General features: G+C 40.4%; 1 protein-coding gene across 9 annotated transcripts in view; it reads right to left on the bottom strand.

Moving 5' to 3' along the window:
- LOC104595886 (mitogen-activated protein kinase kinase kinase 5) overlaps nucleotides 1-22,563 on the bottom strand; it is a 41,126-nt gene extending 18,563 nt beyond the window's left edge. For 5 of the 9 annotated variants that reach the window (XM_088888605.1, XM_088888607.1, XM_019197459.2 and 2 more), the window contains exons 1-5: nucleotides 21,745-22,553; nucleotides 16,628-17,365; nucleotides 16,465-16,552; nucleotides 10,385-10,447; nucleotides 10,113-10,276 (exon numbers count right to left, since the gene is read on the bottom strand). In XM_088888605.1, the coding sequence (XP_088744731.1) occupies nucleotides 10,113-10,276; nucleotides 10,385-10,447; nucleotides 16,465-16,552; nucleotides 16,628-17,365; nucleotides 21,745-22,253 (1,562 nt within the window). In that variant the 5' untranslated portion in view covers nucleotides 22,254-22,553. Of the gene's footprint in view, nucleotides 1-10,112; nucleotides 10,277-10,384; nucleotides 10,448-16,464; nucleotides 16,553-16,627; nucleotides 17,366-21,744 lie in introns of all 9 variants that reach the window. The other 4 variants (XM_088888606.1, XM_019197458.2, XM_088888608.1 and 1 more) reach the window with 2 other exon arrangements.
- Between the last annotated feature and the right edge of the window lie 1,182 nt (nucleotides 22,564-23,745).

The raw sequence follows: 23,745 nt of genomic DNA, 5'->3' as shown, positions 1-23,745 counted from the left end.
CCCTTCCATAAGGATACGGGGCCACACCAAAACAGTACGACTCCACTGAGAAAAGAAAAAATGAGACAACTTTGAGAAAAGAACTCGGAACTTGTCAGAACACTCCTTGTTCTTCTTCTCCAGTCCAGCTCCAAGCCTATCAGCGATTGCATCTCCAATGAAATTTTTCTGTCGTCTCTGGCAACGGTAAGACTAAACCAACATTATACTCTCTACACTTTCGTTTTTGCCTTTTTTCAGTTTTTGGTATTTTCTTTCTTCTTCCCCACTCCAGCGTCTACCATCAACCATCAGATTTTTTTATCGTTATTTTCTATGGTCCCCGGTGATAGTACAACCAGACAACATTCTCTACAAGCATACCTCCTTGTCCCTTTTTAGTTTTTCTTTTATCATTCTAACATAACAGCAAAACCTGGGTGTTCTTGGCCTAGATGCCATTACTTGGGTTTGGTGAACAACGATTTCCTCTTCAGATGAACTAAAATCCATGGGGGATATTGTAGACTTAATTTCTTTTCATCCTTTTTTTATTAATTTTTTTGCAGGTCACTTTGCAAATGAAACCAGATTTAAGGTTTTCTCCTGCTTTTTTTTCCTTCTTTACTCATTTTGTTTTTCCCTCTTCATTATTGTATTTTATTTTGATAAAACAAAAATACATAGATGATGCATACAATTGCTGATTCAGATCCATATATGTAGCTGCGTATCGTTTACTTTTATTTGCATTCTTTTATTTTATTTTTACTAGAATACCACACAAGTGATTTGATTTTCTACATTAATTTGCTTGCTTAATCCTCTAATTCATTGTTACGATAAAGTGAAGTATGTGGTTTTACTTTTATCTCTTAGTCCTTGTTTCCTGAATATAATCCAAAAAATAAAAGAAAAGAAAAGAAATCATCCACTAATCTGAACTTTTTGTTCCATTAGATCCCTAGGTATAGAACCTCTGTTTTGCAGAGATTTTTTTATAAGCTATTTTATAGAGAAAATCAAAGAACCAGCATCTACTTTTCACATAAAATGAGATTTCTTACTCAGTTTTCTTCACCATCTTCTATATTCTGTTTTACTTATATGCTCCCTCTCTGCTTTGGTTTCAGGTTTAAAGAATTATAGGGGACTGTTGAAATTGGATATATTGTGATCTTTTTGTTTTTCCTCATTTGTTGTTTCAAACAAATGAAATAAAAAGAGCAATAAGAGGAAATTAGAATGAAAAATGTTCATGAAATCTGAAACTGTGTGTGCAAAGAATTGGCTAAAATTGGACCCAAAATTGTAGAACCAGTCCAGGCTATTAAGTACTGGCTACTTGACTTGATTATTCAACCTTGTTTTAAAAATTTAGTCTAGGTTGCAACCACAAATCAGGTTATCTAGGAGAGGATATATAGCCAGAAACTTGCATTTAATAGTTAAAAAAGTTATTTTCGTTCTTTCACACAACAGTTTGCATCTACTGACAGTAGATCTTGTGAAGACATTTTTCCCTTTTATGATCCATGACAGGTCAAGACAGAGTATGGAAGCCCATCCTTCCATTTGTTAATTTTAAATATCATACTTATATCTTGATGGTTCAAAAAAAAGGCACTGTTAACAACAACCATGTCTTAAAATGTACGAGACACATGCCAAATATAATTGCCATGTGGCAAAATTTTGACATGTATCATCTTAAAATTGCCATGTGTCTTCAGCATTTCGCATCATCGCACAAAAAGTTTAAGATAAATATATATGTGGAGAAAACATATAGAACATGTGCTAATTAATGTTGCCATGTGGCAACTTTTATGCCACATGTCATTTTTAAATTGCTACATTTGCTCTGAACTATGTCACATCATCATATGAACAAGTTGCACTTTTCATGTATAAATGGATTGACAATAAGGCTAATTGTAGATCATCATAAATTTTCTCACAAAATAAACACAGGATAACTAGTTGAGAAAATAAATATTCCTTTTCCCATCGCTCCCTTTCTCAGCAATCAAACAAACCCTTAGTGGTCATAACAAGAATTTAAGTTTTGATTTTCAGCTATGTTTTGACCTGGGTCAAAATGGAATTTTTTTTCCAAATTCCAGTTAATTTTCAACCTGGGGCTCTCTTGTACTGTTGTATGATTCTTGTTGTGCCCTTTTGTGGCTGTACAGCTGGGGTCCTATACAGCTCCTTCTTTTATGATTGGGGACTTTGGTCCTTTATGTATTGTAATGGTCTTTTGAATTTCAATAACTTTGCCTTCAAAAAAATTCAGGCAACTTGAAATTTCAGGGAAAAAATGTTGTGCTTTTTAATTGCATTTCCATTTCTTACAATTTCTTTTTTTCTATCTTATTTTTCTCCTTTTAAAAGGTTATTTTTAGCAGTAATCCTTTTGAAGTTCAATTTATCTCTTTCTTAGTTGGACAACATCTAATTACCTAAAATTTCTCCCTCTTCCTCTTCTATTTGTACAAGAATTGGAGGATATATGTTTCTATATGGATTTCATTTTGGTCCCTCCTCAAACTAGCACATGTTGAAATTATGACTTTTCTATGGAATTAACCTGGACTTTTAATGACATGTAAGAGCTCCATTCACATTCAAACTTAAGCACGAAAGTACATTTAGACTAGCTGCTTTCCAAGGAAACTGTTGAAGTTTGACCTGCCATAGAATTCTGTCTTGTTCGTTGACTGTAGAGTAAAGTAGACAGCAAGAAGTAGGAGAGGAAAGAAGAAAAGAGAGAAGAGAGAAAGGCTGGTTCGAATTAGGGAAAAAAGTTAATCCCTTGATTCGGCCAGACCTGTTATTATATTATTAACTTATTGGAAAAGACTTGAGTGCCCTTCTTTAAGTAAGGGGCACTCGAACTAATATAACAGTACACATCAGCATTCTCAACAAGTACAAAGACTGAAATACCCCTTCACTAACACCACTAACACTCCCCCTCAAGCTGGTGAGTATATATCATATAATCCCAGCTTGTTACATATGTAGTCCACTCTCCCCCGACTCAAGCCTTTTGTAAACAAGTCTGCCCACTGGTTTCCCGTACTAACATATGCAGTTTCTATCACCCCATTCAGCACCTTCTCTCTCACAAAATGACAGTCAACTTCGATGTGCTTGGTTCTTTCATGAAACACTGGATTGGAAGAGATATGAGCCGCTGCCTGATTGTCACAATAGAGCTTCATTGGAGTACTGATGTCATATCCTATCTCCTGTAGAAGGTTCCTCAGCCACACTAGTTCACAAGCAGTATGTGCCATGGCCCTATATTCTGCTTCTGCACTGCTTCTTGCCACAACTGTTTGCTTCTTACTTTTCCATGTTACCAGGTTACCCCCCAGAAAGGTGCAATAGCCTGTGGTAGATCGTCTATCAGACATAGAACCTGCCCAATCAGCATCGGTGTATCCTTCTACTACCAGTTTTCCACCACTTCTGTACAGCAAACCACGACCAGGAGCTCCTTTCAGATACCTCACAATCCTTAGCACTGCATTCCAATGTGGGACCAAAGGTTTCTGCATGAACTGACTCACCACACTAACCGCAAATGAAATATCTGGCCGAGTAATGGTTAGATAGTTTAGTTTGCCTACAAGTCGTCGGTATCTGCCAGGCTCTTCAAACACTTCACCTATATCACTGCTCAGCCTCGTATTTGTTTCCATAGGTGTCTCAGCCGGTTTAGTACCCAACAATCCTGTTTCTTCCAGTAAATCAAGCACATATTTCCTCTGGCACAAATTAATGCCATGCTTAGATCTTGCTACCTCTATGCCCAAAAAGTATTTCAACTTGCCAAGGTCCTTTGTCTGAAAGTGTTCCTGTAGGAATGCCTTCAATCTGTCAATGCCCATTTTATCATTCCCAGTCACAACGATATCATCCACATACACCACCAATATTATTTTACCTGCCGAAGAGTCAAGACTGAAGACAGAGTGATCAACTTGGCACTGTTTCAGACCAAACTTCTTGACCACCTCACTGAACCTACCAAACCATGCTCGAGGGGACTGTTTAAGTCCATAAATAGCCTTCTTAAGTCTACATACCTTACCATCCTCCCCCTGAGCAACAAACCCAAGTGGTTGCTCCATGTAGACCTCCTCGAGCAAATCCCCATGCAAAAAGGCATTTTTGATATCGAGCTGATGGAGAGGCCAACCAGACATAGCTGCAAGAGAGATGACGACACGAACTGACCCTATCTTAGCAACCGGGGAGAACGTCTCCGTGTAGTCAATGCCATAGGTTTGGGAGTACCCTTTGGCAACCAGCCACGCCTTCAAGCGCTCAACACGACCATCTGGCAAGTACTTAACACTATACACCCACTTACAACCGACAGCCTGCTTCCCAGGAGGAAGAGCGGTGAGATCCCAAGTGTGATTATGATGCAAAGCAGAGAGCTCTTCTTCCATAGCACGGCACCACTCTGGAGAGGTAAGGGCTTCCTGGACATCCTTAGGAACAACCACGGAGGATAACAAAGATATGAACTGGCGATGGGAAGCGGAGAGGTGGGTAAGTGAAACAAAATTGGAAATAGGGTGAAGGGTGCAAGTACGCTTACCTTTCCGTAAGGCAACAGGAAGATCTAGGTCGGAGGCTGGTGTCGGAGCTGGAGCTGGATCTGTCGACGGTGATAAAGCTGGAGGAGCTGCAGCCGGTACACGTGGGCGATGTGTATACACGTGACGGATGGGTGGACGGTCAACCAATGGTGGCACCGGAGGCAAGGACGTAGGCATGACTAGAACCAGAGGAGGTGGTGATGTGGGGGAAGCAGCAGCACCGGACCCCACGAAGAACGGAGTAGACTCGAAGAATGTAACATCAGCACATACCAAGGAACGACGAGAACTAGGATGATAACACTTGTACCCTTTCTAAGTTCGGGAATAACCAAGGAAGATACACTTCACGGAACGTGCATCTAACTTGTCAGTCCCGGGACTCAGATTATGAACGAAGCAGACACACCCAAATACCCGAGGAGAAAGCGGAAACGGAGACATGTTGGGGAATAAGACACTAAAAGGAGAACGACCATCAAGGATAGACGTGGGCATCCGATTAATTAAGAAACAAGAGGTGAGCATTGCATCGCTCCAAAAAGTTTTGGGAACATTCATGTGGTGCATGAGGGAGCGTGCCGTTTCTACAAGATGGCGGTTCTTTCTCTCAGCAACCCCATTTTGTTGCGGAGTATAGGTACATGAAGTTTGGTGTATAATGCCATGTTGATCCAAGTATTCTCGAAAAGATGAAGACAAGTATTCACGACCATTATCAGAACGGAAAATTTTGATGTGAACACCAAATTGATTGCGGATCTCAACATAAAATTTCTGGAAGATGGAAAATAATTCACTTCTTTCTTTCATTAAATAGAGCCACGTCATTCTTGAACAGTCATCAACAAAAATAACAAAATATCGGTATCCATTATATGACATCACTTTATAAGGACCCCAAACATCTGAATGAATTAAAGAAAAAAGACTCGACACACGGTTATCGACCCTAGAACGAAAGGGAACACGATGGTGTTTCCCAAATTGACAAGACTCACAATCTAAAACAGAAAGTTGACTCAATAAAGGGACTAAGGACTGCAACACTTTCAGCGAAGGATGACCAAATCTACAGTGCCACTGGAGAGGAGAAATGGATGACTGAAGAGTCGTTGACGTTCGTCCACCACCATCAAGATAATACAGTCCACCGGCTTCATGCCCTCCACCAATCTTCATCCCCGTCTTGAGATCCTGAAAAACACACATAGAAGGGTAAAAAGTGATGGAGCACTTAAGGGACTTGGTCAGCTTACTAACAGACATAAGATTAAATGGAAGCTTAGGTACATATAAAACAGAGGATAGGGATACAGGGTCTAGGTCAACATTACCAACACCACAGATAGATGACGTGGAGCCATTAGCAAGGGTAACAGATTGTGATGTTGAGCAATGAGTGAGAGATGAAAACACACCTGGAGTTCCCGTCATGTGATCGGAGGCTCCAGAGTCAATAATCCAGGGGTTGGGTGTGGATGCCAAACAAGCCATACCTGAGTGTGCAAAGGAAGTTGTGTTCTGCTGCGACTTGGATTGAACAAACCTCTCATACTCATCACGAGGAACACTCACCATCTCCTTGCCTGGACCATCTGAGGGAGTAGAAGGCATCGGGTCAGCTGACCGTTTCTCTTGTGTAGAGTTGAAACTGGTGTCACTAGTCATGGCATGGTTGGCCCACGTCGAGGGAGGACCATGTAAGTCATAGCAGTAGTTAATGGTATGTCCATCCAAACCACAGTGAGTACACTTCCGTGGACCCGAGCCACGTCCTCTACCACGAGCTCCCCCTGAATCTCTACCTCCAGTACGACCACCACCACGGATATGTGTAGATCCACCACTACCACTCCTGCCAGGCTAGGTTCCTCGAGTCCCACTTCTGCCACCTCGGCCTCTTGACACTGCAAATGCTGATTTATCGGAGACATTAGAGTCCATAGATCCAATGGAAGCCCTCCGAAGACGAGCAAACACCTCCTCTAAAGATGGAAGAGCAGATCCCCCTAGTATCTGGGCTCGTACAGGTTCATACTCAGACTTCAGCCCCACCAGAAACCGTGTCACATCAAGCTGCTCTCGCTGTTGCTGTTGAACTTTGACATCTGAAGTGAGAGGATGATAGACATTTAACTCATTACGGATATTCCTCACATTGGCATAGTACTCCTCAAGGCTCTGATTTCCCTGTTGCAGATTGAAGTATTCCTGATACAGTTGATATACCCTAGTGGTATTATCCTGACCTGAATACAGTTTCTTAGCATGATCCCACACCTCTTTGGCTGTGTCAAGAAACATGAAGTTCACACTGATTTTGGGTTCCATACTGTTCCACAACCATGTAATGATCTATGCATCTTCTTGTTCCCAGTCTTCATACTCCTGAGAATTAGCGGGGGGTTTCTCCTCTCTTATATGCTTCACTTTCTTCTTCACCTTCAGAAAAACCTCTACAGACTTGGCCCAAGGGACATAATTCTCTCCATTCAGTTTAATGGAGGTCATTTGGACATTCAGGTAGTCAGTAGATATCATGACACTAGGTTTACTATCACTGTTATCTGCCATTGCCGAACTCCCTTAATTCTGAGCACTGAGTTAGGAGCACTACACACTGCACACTACACACAGACATTTCACCGAAATCTGCACACTAATTTCAACAGCTGAGAACTGCAACACCACAAACCCTACTCACCGAAATCTGTACACTGATTTCAGTAGTATTAAATGCTGAAAACTACAACACCACAATCCCTACTCACCGAGGTCTACACACTGATTTCAGCGATATCAAAAGCTGAAAACCACACTAGTAACACCACCAACATTAGTCCACAACTATAGGAAGCTTCACCATTCAGTAGACACTATTGCCATTCGAATCACACACAAACCAGAATAAACCCTAGCATAAACCCTAGCATACTGCAATCTGAAAACCCATCATGCGAACTGTACTACACCTCTCATGTATTCCAAAAAAAATATATATAAAAAAAACTTTACCTCATCGCCTGAAAGCCAACCATACGAAGGGTTGAGACACCACTGCACCACACGTACCAGCCCTAACTAGGGCTTAGAAACCACAGCAACCAATCACCAACGACACAATCGGAGGCATAGAGACCTCCTAGGGAAGAGGGCGATCACTCCTTTTCAGCCCTTTTTCCCAGTCTCCAACTCACAACTGAGAACCCCAAGTGAAACCCTAATTCAAATGCGCAAAAGGCAGAATTCTAGCAAGTCTGATTTGGTGAACCTAGCTCTGATACCATGTTGAAGTTTGACCTGCCATAGAATTCTGTCTTGTTCGTTGACTGTAGAGTAAAGTAGACAGCAAGAAGTAGGAGAGGAAAGAAGAAAAGAGAGAAGAGAGAAAGGCTGGTTCGAATTAGGGAAAAAAGTTAATCCCTTGATTCGGCCAGACCTGTTATTATATTATTAACTTATTGGAAAAGACTTGAGTGCCCTTCTTTAAGTAAGGGGCACTCGAACTAATATAACAGTACACATCAGCATTCTCAACAAGTACAAAGACTGAAATACCCCTTCACTAACACCACTAACAGAAACAAATCAAAAGAAACTGAAAGAAAGGAAAAATGAAACAACGGAATTATTTTTTTCTCCTTATCTGTAGGCTGAATTGGATTGGAGATTGTCAGTATCACCTCTGCTTATGATTGAAGAGTGATCATCTTCCACAGACATCACACAATCTGCAATTTTCTAGGAGACATGTAAAGAACAAAACTGGATTTGCCTTTGTTCCTTACATCATGGATTGGCCTTTGATTTTAAAAGAATTGAAGGATATGAGAAAAGCATATTAAAAACCTAAGCAATTAGCACCTCTAAGGTTATCCAGCAAAATAGAAACATGGAATAGATCACTGAGTAATAGGGTATCTAAGTGAAGTGTTCGACTATGACGCCAGAAAGACATGATACTGGAAAAACCTATAACCAACTAACCAGCAACATAAAAGAGGTAACCAATCAGGTGGGTTTGAAAGAATAGATTTTTCCTTAAGTGAATTGACCCCCACTCCAGAGAATCTATATGTAAAATACAAGTGCAAATATGCCATTCAGGGCCCCAAATAAGGTTAAGATAAAATGATACAGTATATCTTCCATACACTAATATGGAACATAATACACCCTCATCAGCTGCTGTTTCACAGAAACATTACAATACAGTGGGATGACATAATGAGACATTGATTTTGCGTATCCTTGTGACTCCTTTGTACATACAAGAATACATAGACTTACTACACAAACACATATAGTGAGAATTGTATATCTTTTTTGACGCCTTTTTAGTGCAATGTGTTGAAGGCATTTTTTAATCCAAATAATATTGAATAATTTAATAACCCAAATAAGTGAGTTAGCTAGTCTGTTAGCCAAACTATCAAAACTATAAAAAAGTATCCCGTATGAGAGTCTCCTCTCTTTAAGTGGGAGGAACAGGTGCCTCTCATCTAGGAGGAGGAGGTAGTTACATAACTACCGCACTCCCTATTTAAGCTCCTTAAGGGGAAGCTAGGGGGGACTCTTTGGAGAAAATTGTCACAAGAGATTCTTAAGAAAAGCAATGATAAGGAGAGAAGAAAAGAGAGGTGCTCAAGGGAAGGCAGGGAAGGAAAAGAAGTCTCATTAATACAAGTAGGAAAAGGAAAGTCCTTTCCATGAATACTTCCTATATATGTCTTCTGCTATGTATCCTTCTTTCTCTCTCTTTTATTTTCAGTTTTGAGAAAGGAAATAGAGGGAAATAAACCATCTACAACCAGGTGCCTCTACTTGGTTGACTATGGTCCCTCTTCCAAGAAAAGCTTGGGATTAAACCATCTACAATCTAATTCTCAAAGGTTGATTATGGTTCCCTTCAAATGAAAATGAAGAATAGGGAAATAAAATCATCTACAATCAAATATGCAATTTGATTGACTATGGTTCCCTTCTTGTCTGCAAAAATCCAAAGGATTAAGGCTGTCTACAATCATAATTTAATTTGATTAACTACAGCTTATTGTGAAGAAAGGAGTGAGAAGGAAATCTTCTTTGTATCAAAAAGAAAAGAGAGAAATTTATTGTTGTAGTTTTGTTTTCTTCTCATTCTTGTACACTTGATGTAAAAGAAATGTAAGTGAGAAGTTCTTTTAAAGTACTCTATCGTTCTTCTCTTATGTTATGTGCATTCATTTCTCCAAGTCAGAATCAAAAGGTGTTCTCTACTTTCTTGTGGAAATTTAATTAAGGGGAACAATCCGTATGATTCCCTGAATGGGCCTTACCCAAAATAATAAAAACTCAATCACCTGAATGGGCCTTATACACACAAACACATAACCAATCTCTTCATTTCTGTTTGAAAGAATATGTCAGCATGCTTTTGTATCACATATATTACTATTTATTGACAAGCCATGATGCACTTATGCCATGAAATTTTAATGAATTAAAATCAAACATAAGATCATTTACCGGTGGATTGTCTTGGTGCTATGCAAGTAAGCCAACCCAGAGAGGATATGGCGGGTGAAATTACGAACAACTGATTCTGTAATTGCCCCACAATGGTCACGGACATATTTATTAATTGAACCGGGATAAACATACTCCAAATATATGTAGAACCGTTCCTCAATCTGAATTAATGAACAATTGCCTCCAAATTGGTTAATATTTCAAAGAATATAATGGATGTAGAAGATTGAAGAAACATAGAAATAACACCAAACTAGAGAATGGCTTACTATTTCACTACCATAATACTGCACTATATTTGGGTGCTTTAATTGGCTAAGAACTTTAATTTCCTGCAATGAAAAAAATAGTATAAGTAACTGCCAAAAGCAATTTTAGATGAAATCAAAATTGTTTGGTTAAAAAAACATGCCGGAAGCTCAAAAGAACATGTTGTATGTGTATTCTCAATCAAAATGAGGCATGCCATCATCATGTTCTTGTTGTTCAGCAGCAAAAAGAAACTTTATTGAAGAGAATAAAGTGAAAGTACAAGCCCTTGGGAAAGAAGTCAAGAGCATGCCAAGGACATGAATAGGCTTCCTTAACAAAATATAAAACAAATGTTATTATTACAACAGAGAACCCAAAAACAACCCAATCCTTGTCAGCAGCAAGAATAAACTTTATTGAAGAGAATAAAGTGAAAGTACAAGCCCTTGGGAAAGAAGCCAAGAGCATGCCAAGGACATGAATGGGCTTCCTTAACAAAATATAGAACAAACGTTATTATTACAGTAGAGAACCAAAAAACAACCCAATCCTTGTCACCCTTTAGTTGTAAATCACACCTGCAATAATCTAAATTAAAAGAAAAGAAACAGGAGAAAGGAGATTGAAGAGAGAGAAGTGATGGAGGAAGAAGATTGAAGAAAAGGAAAAAGAAAGAGTAGTTCAATGCCTCTCTTCAGCCCCCAATAATCTCTTTTATTCTTTTGTTGTAAAAAATAAGGAGAATTACATGATTGCCCTTACTCGGGCATCCATCACTAAAGACATCAACAAAAAACAACAAAAAAAAGAGAAACAGGCCCATAACTAAGGCCCACTACCTACTGACACAAGTCATAAACATAACTTAAAGAAAAACAAAGAAACTAAGGCCCATTCAGCCCATTATCTCTACACTCCCCACCAAGCTGAGCATAGATATCAATTATGCCCAACTTACTTACACAATGTTGTAACTTTGCCTTGGGGACACCCTTGGTCAAAACATCTGCTAATTGTTGCTTTGAGGCAATAAAAGGAAGGCAAACTTCTCCAGAAGCTACCCTTTCTCTTATAAAATGCCAATCAACTTCAATATGTTTTGTCTGTGTGGGGTGAACTGGCGAGCTTTGAGAATGCATCGGCTCGTATGTTCTCGGCTTGGGGGATTTGTTGTATGGTGAAGTGTTCGAGTTGTTGAATGAGTCCTTGCACTTTTTGTAGGTAGCTCGCCATAGTTGGCACCCTTGCTTTGAACTGACCGAGGACCTAGTTGACCACAAGCTGGGAGTTGCTGAAGGCTTCAACTCGCCTAGCTTCGAGGTCCAGGGCGAGCCGAAGTCTGGCTATTGGAGCTTTGTACTCGGCCTCATTATTGGACGCTTTGAACTCGAACTTGAGTACATGATCTAGGACGGTGTTGTCCAGTCCAAGAAGAACGAATCCAGCCCCACTGCCTTGTTGGTTGGACAAGCCGTCCACATGAAGAGTCCAGGCTAGTGGGACCTCGGCTAGTTCCTGTGTTGAGAAGGTAAACTCGGCCAAGATGTCAGCCAAGGCCTGGGCTTTGATGGCAGGCCGAGGCGCGTAGTCAATATCAAACTCACTCAGCTTCACACTCCATTTGACTAGGCATCCAGATGCCTTCGGCCTCTGTAGGACTTGCTTGAGAGGCTGGTCGGTGAGCACCCGGACGCTATGGGCTTGGAAGTATGGTTTGAGCTTTCTTTCCGAGGTGACTAGGGCCAGGGCAACCTTCTCCAGGTTTGAGTACCGAGTCTCTACACCTGCGAGGACCTTGCTGGTGTAGTAGATCGGCCTCTGCGTCTAACCTTCCTCCTTTACCAAGACCGAGCTGACCACTTCATCTCCAACAGACAGGTAGAGTAGGAGTAAATCTCCTGAGCTCGGCTTTGTGAGCAAAGGTGGCAAACTCAGGTATCTTTTTAGCTCCTAGAAGGACAGTTCACACTCCTCAATCCATTGGAAGTCCTTTATCTTTTTATTGCTTTGAAGAAGGGCAAGCACCGGTCCACGGACTTTGACATGAACCTGTTGACATAGTTTTCAAGGCACCAAGGCGAGGGTAAGCAACAAGGGGGCGCCTTGTCGCCTAGTCGCCTAGGCGATGGATTTTTAAATGAAAAATACATATCCTAGGTAGTTCCCTAGGTTCCATAACCATCTTTCCTTAATAACTATCCATAATTTTCATAAGAAAATTATAAACTTCATGTTTATGTCTAGAAAATCAACATATTTATGAGAAGAAAAAGAAGAAAGAAAAGAAAATTCAAAAAATATGGGGACTGAACCCCATATTTTCAGGTTGTGTTTTTGGGTGGAATATTTACAGTTGCTAGACATTGGTTTTATGGATTTTGTGTGGTAGGCTAGTATCAAAGTAGCTTTCAAATCTGATATTTGTTGACTTATGGTGCTGTTAATGGTTGAATATTGAATTATGGTGGCTGTTAGTGTGAGAGATTGTGTGGAGGTAACTGGCAACTGGAGAGTAGCATAAGTGTGTGGTGGTATAGTTTTGTTATTTCGCATCTAGTTTTATTCTATGGCTCAGTCTAGTGGAGAAATATATCAGGGGGTAGTTATGAGTTATGAACCCAGAATTTATTGTTGCCCAAATGACTTCAGTCAAGTTAAATGGTGCAAACTATGTCCCATGGGCCAAATCTGTGGAGGTATTTCTTATTGGAAAAAGCAAAGTTGAAATATATTAATGGCCTAAAGTCATATAGTGGGTCTACTGGGTAAGATGAGTGGGTGAAAGAAACCGCTCAGATTATGACTTGGCTATGGAATAGCATGGGAACTCATGTTAGTGTTAACCTTATGTTTCTGGACACTACCAAGGAAATCTAGGATCATGTGAAACAACTCTGTTCAGGGTAGGACAATATCAGCCTTTGTCTATTGATTTGAAGATCCAACAACAACAACAATGAAAATACTTGGGTGTTGCACATTCCCTTTCAGGGTAGATCTGAGTATGAACCAATCCATGCACAAATTAAGGGTAGTAGTGACATTTCGACCCTATAGAAGTATTTTCCAGAGTTAGAAGAGTTTCAAACCCACAAGTTGATAGTACTTCAATGTCTGAGAAGTCTGCTTTGGCTACAACTAGAAGTGATAGAGGAGTACGTGGTAGGGGTACTGGTGTTAGAGGTGGTGGTTGTGGAGTCAAAGGTGAACATGGAGGTGGTAGAGTGGAGGTAATTGCTAGGGGTAGAGGTATTGGTGGATGTGGTACAGTGCATTGTTTTAAAAGGCTTACACCTTGAGGCAAGGTCCGCAGAAAAACCAATGGGGACAATCAAGCTCTATTAGTTTCTCTTAGTATTTTAGCCCAAGAGTGTTCAATGCAAAAAAAGGCCAATCAAGTTATTAGTTTCTCTTGGATAAATCAAGTGGAAATATTTTTCTTAATATTCTAATTTAGCATCCCAAGTTTGTTGTTTTTCTCATTTCTTTTCCTAATAAATTTATTTTTCTTGTATTTGTTTTTTTTTTTTTGCATGGGTCAAATCAACTACATTGTTTCTTTTCTTCCCAATTGTTGGATGACCATAAATCTAATTGTTAAATTTATGATTTTTTTATCAGTAATTGTTATATTTATGATTCTTCATATGAATAATTTCATAAGATTGCATTTTGAAACATAAAAAGTAAAATTCTTATAATTGTTAGATGATTCATTATTATTCTCTTTGATACTTAAAAGTTAAAACTTATTGCTTATAAACTTCTATTTTATGGATATCAGTACCTTCCATCATTCTAGCTTGGTATACTACATCTACATGTTATTTTTATCATTTATAAACTTCAATTAATTTTTTACTTCATTTTTAGGCTTATGCTTTGCCTTTTTGGACTATTACGTCTTTAGCCCTTTAAAACCTTGGTACAGTGCATGAGTGCAACCATTGTGGGAAGAGCATACTGTGAAATGTTGCTATGACCTACATGGTCCACCATCTATCTACATGGGAAAATCATACTTTAATTGGAGAGGATCATGGTACTACTAGTGATGACCCTTCTACTTCAAGTGTCGGGAAGGAGAAGGAGATGATATCCATTACACATGATGTGTATGAGAAACTTGACCTATCTTCTTCTGGCAACACTGCCACTCTTGCTAATTCAGGTATAGCATGACTTGTCTTCTTATCCCCTCTCTCCACTTCCCAATCTGTTACCCTAGCCGATGGTACTACCTCCTCCATTTTACGTACTAGTAATGTAACACTTAGTTCTGATTTGACTCTACTATTCATCAATCATTTGTTCTCCCCAATGTTTCCTTCTTTGAGAATGTACCCTTTTCTCTACAGAAAAGTCCCCTTCATCTCCTCCACTTCCTCTACCTCTTCCTATTGTAGAGAATACCTTACAAGCTCCCACTATTGAGGCAACTATGTGAACAAGTGTTCACGGAGTGTACTATAAGGGGCCACAGGGCATCTTTATTCCAACTCTAGATTCTTCCAAGCCATCATCAGTTTCACTATCAACCAATCTACCTGATCCAGACTGCTCATTTCCCTTTGAAAAAGTAAATGTCTTTTACCAACCACCTTGTTTCCTGTTATGTATCTTTTGCTCATTTGTCTCCTTCCCATCATAAATTTGTCTCTTTTTTCCTCTGTGATTGTTCCTCATTTTGTCCCAAAGTCTCTTGTGTCCCTTGACTGGAAAAAGAATTCCATGCTCTAGAACCCAACCACACCTGCAAGCTTGCCTTGCCTCCTGGCAAACAAGCAGTAGGGTGCATATGGGTTTACACTATTAAACATCATCCTGATAGTAGTGTTGATTGGTATGAAGCACAAATAGTAGCAAAGGGGTACACTCAGACATATGGGGTTGACTATACTAAGACTTTTTCTCCAGTTGCCAAAATGGGTCCTATATAGGTGATTGTTTCCTTGGTTTCCCACTTTAATTTGCCTTTCTTTCAGCTTGACATTAAACCTCCTGAGTATGTTGCTCAGAGGGAGATAGGAAAAGTGTGTAGGTTAAGGTGATTTATGGTCAGAAATCACTACGTGCTTGGTTTGGTTGGTTTAGTAGTGTGGTACCAGAGTTTGGATTATATCAATGCAATGTTGATCATTCAACCTTTAGCAAAGATACTTCATTTGGAAAGATTATCCTTATAGTATATGTTGATGATATCATTATTATAGTGAGTGATACATGAGGGATTGATTAGTTGAAACAGTTTCTGCAGCAGATATTCTATACCAAGGACTTAGGGTAGTTAAAATATTTTCCAAGGATTGAGGTGGAAAGGTCTAAGTGGGGAAACTCCCTTCTACAGCGAAAGTATGTCTTGATTTGTTGGAGGAAATAGGGTTACTAGGAAGATACAAATACCAGACCTCTATTGAACAAAATGGTTGAACCATTGTTACATAGAGGCATTTAAAGTGAAGATTTGTAATTCTAGAGAATTGATGCAGTGGATGTCTTGGCAAATCCACCTTATTTGCAATCATGGCTGAGTCTAACACATATTTTGAAGAGTTAGACACAAGTCAACTCATAGATGTGCATTGACTCACCAATCCCCTCCAAAGGTGGGGTGTCCATGCAACACCGGTTTGGAGAAGCAATTGAATGATAGGCAGTATAACTTGAAACAGAAATTCTCTTCTTTTAGATTCTAACAAAGTAACAATAATTCAAGGACTATAATCAAGACTCCATCTATCTTTATGAATATATAAAAAATTAATTTACTCTTGCTAATCATGTATATACAAGAAATTGTTATTCCTACAAAAAGAAGAAAGTACTGAAATTCACATATAGTGACAAAATAATCTGGCATTCAGTCTTCTCAAATCAACCAAGCTCCAATTAGTGAATTATTTCACATGTTTGAACTTCAGCTTGACAGTAGTGCTGTTTTTCCTACTTGTTCACATTATGATGGTTGGCAGTACTTCTATTATATCCTATATTAAAATAAACCTTCTTTTTATCCAGATAAATGACCAAAATATGCTTGAACACAATACTGATATACAAATAACTAGGGGATTATGCAAGGTTCCAGAGAAATAACCTGCTCCAGTTGCTTTATACATTCTGCAGATTTGGGGTCATCAGGGATCAGATTAACTTCTTTCATTGCACATAAAGCTCCAGTTTCCCTATTTGAGTAAAGTTAGTGCTAGCTTTAACTGCAAAAGAAAAAACTAAAATACGAACCATTAGTAGTTACATACCGGTTTGTGGCAACATAAACACTTCCAAATGTACCACTTCCAATGAGCTTTCCTTTCTGCCATTGCCCAGCAAGTGATGATACCTCCACTTTAGCTGCAGTCTGATGAAGAAAATATGATGGCGGAGGAGGAAGGGGTAATGGATGGACATTGACATGACCATTACTTTCATGCCACACAGCTAAACACTCTGGAGAAAGTTTTGGATGTAATGGAGATGCAGGTCCATTTGGACTTTTGACGTTTTGGCTATAACTGTTGATCCTGGGACTACCATTTTCAATACATGCTGACAAAAGCTCTGGAGATAATGTGGGATGTGATGGGGGTGCAGCTCCACTTCGACTTTTGATGTTTAGGCCAGAACTGCTTACTTTGGGACTATGAAGTGAATAATGGTCAAAACCAGATAGAGTTTTCTCTGGTGATGTTTGTGAAGAGAATCCTACAAGCAGGTCTAAGGGTGGGAGCTCTGGGGCAGACCAAGTCTGTTGAACTTGAGAATGTATGTAAGGAGGAAAGAGATCACAATTACTCAATCTTCGAGGGCTAAGTGCAGGACTTGAGAACCCACTGGTTGGAGCACTCTTAGTAGGAAAATTGAATATGTGGTTGTCTCGAACCTTATCAACATTATTTGGATCTTGAAGCACTATCCGCATGCGATCCTTTGGAGATTTATCTGACAGTATGTCAACATGATCTGGACTCTTGTGGACAGCTTGGTAAGAAAACCTACTACAGTAAGAGACTGTGTTATGATTATTAAGGTCAACTTGTTTTCTAATAATAAAACCCATATTAAATACAGCAGAAGAGATTAAAACATAGCCATGCGATATATGAATAAATGCCAAGTGGGGGTCCTGATGTCTTTTTTATTTTTTTGATCATTAAGGTCCTGCCCTCTTTTGAGGGGTGGCAGCATCTTCAGTCTTCACTCCAGAGTAGATAAGAAAACCAAAGCTTGTATTTTGTTTCTCCCGATTCAGTCCAGTTCTACAAATGCTGGTAGTACCAGAGAAAAAGGTTGTATTTTGATATTTAGATTATTAAACATGATTTTATTCTCCCTAGGTCTATGACCAGGCCTGATGGCATTAATTCCCACCTAGGTGTCTAACAACTCAAGGAATCATGGTCATGAAGCTGAATTTTGATAGGTGCTTCCTTGATAACCCTCGGCCATTTACCATTTTTAGGTGCATAGGCATCATAAAGGTGAAAGTGAAGCTATATTGATCTATCATGGACTTATTGGCCTTCAGGATTCTTTTACAGTCAAGCTAAGATTCTGTCTGGGCTTTAGGGTCCTGGGCTGATTCACTCTTTGGATAATAGGTAGGTGAAGTTTACAGTGACTACTAGGTTTCCATTAGGTTGATGGAAGCAATGTTTTAAAAGGCATGGGAGGCGTATGCCTGGAGACGTGCCTCCAGGCGAGGCACCACCAAAACGCCCAAAGGCGCTAAGCCTCTGAGGCGTACGCCTTAGGTGCAAGAGGCATACGCCCCATACGCTTTTTTCATGAGGCATGCTTGAGGTGTATGCCTCATGCATACATCATGTAAAAAAGACCAAAAAAAAGAAAAAAGGAAAGGGAAGGGAAAGAAAATGAAAGAACAGAAAAATAGAGAAAGGAGAGGAGAGAGAGAGAGAGAGAGAGAATGAAAGTAAAGAAAAAGAAAGGGAAGGGGAAGTGTCAAGACTGCTGGAACAGACAAACAGAAGGCAGTTAATCAGTTTTACAAGAAAAGGCCACGTCAGCACAACTAACCACCCACTTGTAACAACTGCCTTGTAACAACTATAACAATCAAGATTGTAAAACTATAAGTAGTAGAGCAGAAAAGGGAATAGGACATTGATTCTTTCAGCATTAAACTCTCTCTCTTTCTCTCTCTTCTTCCAAGAATTCAGGAGGTTGGCCCCTCGAAGAGCCCTGAGTTAGGCAGGTTCCTAACAATTTGGTATCAGAGCCAGCATGACCAACACAAGAAACACGTCAGTAGACACCCGAGTGGATCAGATGGAGGTAGAGATCCATCGAATGTCTTCAGATCTCAAAGAAATGAAGGAAGGCTTCACTGCTCTCCTCCTTCGACTGGAGCAGGGAGCAACGAACATTGACAGAGGAAGCCAAGAAGAGCGCAGCAATGAAAACAGCCGCAGAACAGGGGTGGCAACAAGAATAGCCAAAATCGACTTCCCCATCTTCTCAGGCGGCGACCCAACTCCCTGGATTCTCAGAGCCGAAAGGTATTTCAATTACCATGAAACACCGGGGCAAGATAGGGTAGCTCTGGCTTCTACACATCTTGAAGGGGAAGCTATCCTCTGGTTTCAATGTTACCGAAGGGGGCACCCTCGTCAAACCTGGGCAGACTTCACGGACGCCATGACTGTCCGTTTTGGATCATCTGGGTTCGAAGATCTTGATGAAAACTTGGCAAAGCTGCGGCAGGTGGGATCAGTAAAAGTATACCAGATGGAGTTCGAAAGGCTGGCCGTGAGAGTCCAAGGGTGGACGGAGAAGGCCTTTGTGGGAAGCTTCGTCGGCGGCCTAAAAGAAGAACTGCGACTGGAAGTGAAAGCAATGCAGCCCACTTCGGTCATCAATGCGGTAGCACTAGCCAGATTGTATGAGGACAAGTTCAGTCGAGCAAGAAAGGTGCAGCGACCATGGGGTCCCGGAGCAAGAAGGGAGCAAGAAATGACGACAGCACCAGACAAGGAGGAAGGAGTATTGGGCCCAGGCCCACTGGTTCCTTTCAAACGGCTGACCTGGGCAAAGATGCAAGCCCGTAGAGACAAAAGTCTCTGTTACAACTGCGAAGAGAAATTTGGGTCGGGCCATCGCTGCAAGAAACAACAAGCGTTTCTCCTCCAAACAGATGCCGAAGAGGAAAACGACATCACCGGTTGCGGAGAATCCAACCCAGGGTGGGAAATACAATCCAATGGCACGCCTGAAATATCCTTACAAGCCCTTACGGGACTTGCATTCCCTCAAAAAGGGAAGGAAAGAATAGATAAGGGGGAAGAAATGAGACCCTTTCAACTAGTGTTATTCATCTTCGTTCTTTTTAATATAAAAGACTTTTATTAAAAATAAGGAAAAATGAGATCCTCCTTCCTCTTCTTCATCTTCCCCTTCCTCCTCTTTCTTCCTCCTCATCCCCCTCCTCTTAAGGAGGCTTACACCTCCTTGTGTTCGGGAGGCTTATGCCTCTTACATTCTGAACTACGCCTCACGCCTCGCATCACGCCTCTGTGTTTTAAAACATTGGATGGAAGATGGTACGATGGTTTGTGGGTTTTGTGCCATCACACTAAAAAGGCTATGGTCCTCATTTCCAAAGAAAAGAAGTCATTCATGTGTATTCTGAAATCAACCATTCAATCAGAAATGACCTTACTAGGGGGGAGGAGGTTGGAAGAACTGGAGAAATTCTTTGTGTTGTGGTCCATTCATATTGGGTTGAGGTTTTATTGTTTTTTGGCTTATTTTGGTTTCACTTCTTTGGCCTTATAGCCTTCCTTCTTGCCCTTATGGAGAAGGCTTCTTGTACTAATCCCTTATTTGTTTCTTAATAAATTCTTTAGGTATATACCAAAAGAAATAAGACAAAGAAATCCAATGCAAAACACCACAATATGGGGACTAATGATGGTTAAAATGATAACTCATGGTTCCCACTTTTTTTTTTTGATCAGTAAATATGTATTTTATTAAGATTCAGATTGTAAGCAGTTTATACAACTTGATGAGTGGACTGTTGATCCCCTTTAATCACTCTATTCACCCCTCATTACAGTGTAGCCCAAAATAATTGTTGTCTCAATGCCCCCTGTTTTGCTAATCCATCAGCTAGTCCATTTGCACTTCTTCGGACCCATTTAAATTCATCCTCAACCTCCTTTGCAATTTTCTCCACTTCCCTATTCACATGTTTAAACGTCCATGGGGTGTGGCTGCTATTTGTTGCCCATGAAATTACTACTTTTGAGTCCCCTTCCACTTCAACATGTCTGCATCCTAGTTGTTTGGCTAGCTTCAACCCTTGTAGTAATGCCAATAGTTCAGCCTTCAGCGAGTTTCCATTGCCAATCGGTCCTGAGAACATACCCAAAATCCTCCTGTCAGAGTTTCTTAATACTCCTATTCCTGAGATGCCTGGATTTCCATAGGAGCACCCATCAAAATTCAGCTTTACTTTATTGCCTTCTGGTGGTCTCCACTCCAGCCTTATTTTATCTCTTACTCTCGAAGATTGTGCTACTTTGGACCATGTTCTTAGAATGTCTGCGACTGAAAAGACTTGAAAGCAGTCCAAGGGTTTTACCCAATGGGCTACTTTCACCTTGATACTATCAATCACTTCCTCTATTGTTCTACTTTTTTCCAAGAAAATTCTGTTGTTCCTCTCTTAAGACTTCTTGGATTAGCACACTTTATATGTTTTTCTTTGAATTCCCTCTAAGAAATCACTCTACATTATCTTCAATTTACTCAAATAAGTTAGAACCTTCCTACTGTCTCAAATAGACATACTGATTACCATATTTTAAAGGGAATTATAGGTTTAATTGCCATGCATATTATAATATATCTTGAATAAAAGATATTGTGCCTTATTTGTGGTGCATTGTTATGCTATTGGCCGGTTAATATGATTTAGTATCAGAGCTCATTATGCCTCCTGGTTTGGGTCATAGAAACGGCCATCATGGAGATCCTGCCGCTGCTGAAAAACCGCAAAGATTGAGAACCGCTGGTGGAGGTATGTTACGGTTTTCAATCAATCCTAGGGCCTCCGGCCTATACGGTGTCTTTTTTTTTCGTCTCTTCGTGTAGCACACTGCTACTCTGTACTTGTGAATCAGAACACCTCATTTCAGTGCCTTTATTTCTAATAACCACACCAAAAATGGCGGTAACAAGTAGCAACCACGACAGACAGACAACCACAGAAGACAGAACATTCTTTGGGGAAGCATGGATAGATAAATTGGCGTTCTGTCAAAACTCATTATCAAGGGAAGAAAAGTTTCAATCGCACAATCGACATTTGATAAATCTAATTGAATAACAAGAAAAAGGAAAAAACAAATACCTCCCGATTGCAGAGGTAGGGAGGATTCCCCGCCCTGTTCCGTCTCCAGCTAAGCTATCCCTTTTATCCCCGTCCTCCCCCTCACCTCTGCTGGGCACCTTCTTAGGGGAAGGAAGAGGAAAGTCCGTCGAATGGGGAGACGAGAATGCCGGTTCCCGACGAATAACCGCAGATAAATCGGGCCGCGGCAACGGCTGAGGAACCACAGACGAAGACGATGACAACGATGACCGCCCGGAGAGGATCTCGAGATTGTTGGACGACTTCGAGACAGGCAACGAATTGTGATCGTCGTAGTTATCTAAGGACAAACGGCGGATGTCGAGGTCACTGAGATGGCGAAGCTTGCGCTGTCGTGTGAGACGGGGCTGGGCGTGGGTGACTCGACGGCTCCTGAAGAAGTTAATGTCCCTGACATTATTGCGTTTTTTATGATAACCACTGGATGATTTAGGTGAGGGCGACGACGACGATGAAGGTGAAGAAAAGCTGCTCTGCCACCAATGCATCTCTGAAGTTCGGAAATCATGGTCTGTATGAAGGCAACTCTTTCAATTATTATTAGAACCAACACAACTTGGTTTTATACTGGCTTCCGCCATTAGAGAGGGAATCGTAGCTGAAGAAAACCAATGACAGAGGCAGATATTCGCAATCCTGTCTTCCTTATCGTGCATGACATGAACAACGTTGGGTTGGGGTATGCCTCCACAGCCGCGCGCTTTACGTCGTCATATTTGATACTTCCATCCCAAACGAGAAAGGGAACGTCGTCTTCACTCTTCATTGAATCTCCTTGTCCCAATACTCTTCCAACATAATCTGAACCGCGGACTGGATCCACCATTTATGAGATGTGCGGACATATGGTTTGAAACGTTTTGAAACACTCCAGATCTGCTACCCACAATTTTGTTCTCACATCTATACGTACGAAACATTGTCGCCGTGTATTGAGAACATCTCCTAGCTGTTATATCACGTCTATTTTGTGTTTCATAATTTAATTATTTATTTTTTTGCTGGTTTAAATTGACGAGACGAGATTATTTTATATTTGATTCGGAACTGCTCCTCGTAAATCGCGCCCCACAGGCTCACAGTGTAACGGATCCGAATTCTCTTTTCCACTTATTTTGATTTCTTTGATATATTTAGCAGATAAGGGCTAAATATATCAATAATTATTTATCGATAAGGGTAATTTTTTATTCTTAATATCAATAAAAAATAATATTTTTTATATATTAATTAAAATAGGATAACTTTTTTTAGAAAAATATTAAGAAAGTTCATTGTGACAATGTTACTTGTCTTTGTCCTCTTGTCTCTGTATTCATAGTAAGATTCCGGACAAGTAATAAGCGGAAATGTTCTTCACGTCCCAGAAAACAAACCGGCGATGGGGCGTCTCCACCATGACGTGGAGGAGGAGTTGAATTCTTCGTCTGCATAGAGCAAGACAATCAAGGGTCTTCCAGGTTTAGTATCGAAAGCAATTTCAAAAAGATTGAGCCCTCCGCTTGTGAGAACGCTATGACGGAATGCCAGCCAGGCTTGAACTGTGCACGTGAGAAAAAACCAGCAAAGCTTGGGTGGAATGCCGTGACGGCATCGGGTGGGGATAAGCCCTCCGCTCGTATCCTGTTTTGCACACTAACATGGGCGGACAAGAGAAGAAAGAAGAATGAAAGGACAATGGATTCATAAGGAATGGCCGGAATCTTATGATCCTCCGGCAAGCATTGCAGATTGTGGATCTGCAGTCCTCCGGCAAGCAATGGATTAATAAGGAATGGCTAGAATCTTATGTCACAAAACCTCCAGAGGTTCTGTGAGTCCTTGGAGATGGACACTTGGACATGACTGCCGGTTTAATTTATAGGACACGAAGAACATCTCCAGTTATTACTTACCGGAATTTTATGATTCATTCGGATGAATACAGAGGCAGAGGAGGAAGAACGTGACTGTTCTTTTTTGATATTTTTTCAAAAAAGA

This window comes from Nelumbo nucifera, chromosome 5 (genome assembly GCF_055504915.1).
Source record: "Nelumbo nucifera cultivar China Antique chromosome 5, China Antique-T2T, whole genome shotgun sequence".
In the NCBI taxonomy this organism is placed as follows: domain Eukaryota; kingdom Viridiplantae; phylum Streptophyta; class Magnoliopsida; order Proteales; family Nelumbonaceae; genus Nelumbo; species Nelumbo nucifera.
This window is presented reverse-complemented; position numbering and strand designations above follow the sequence as displayed.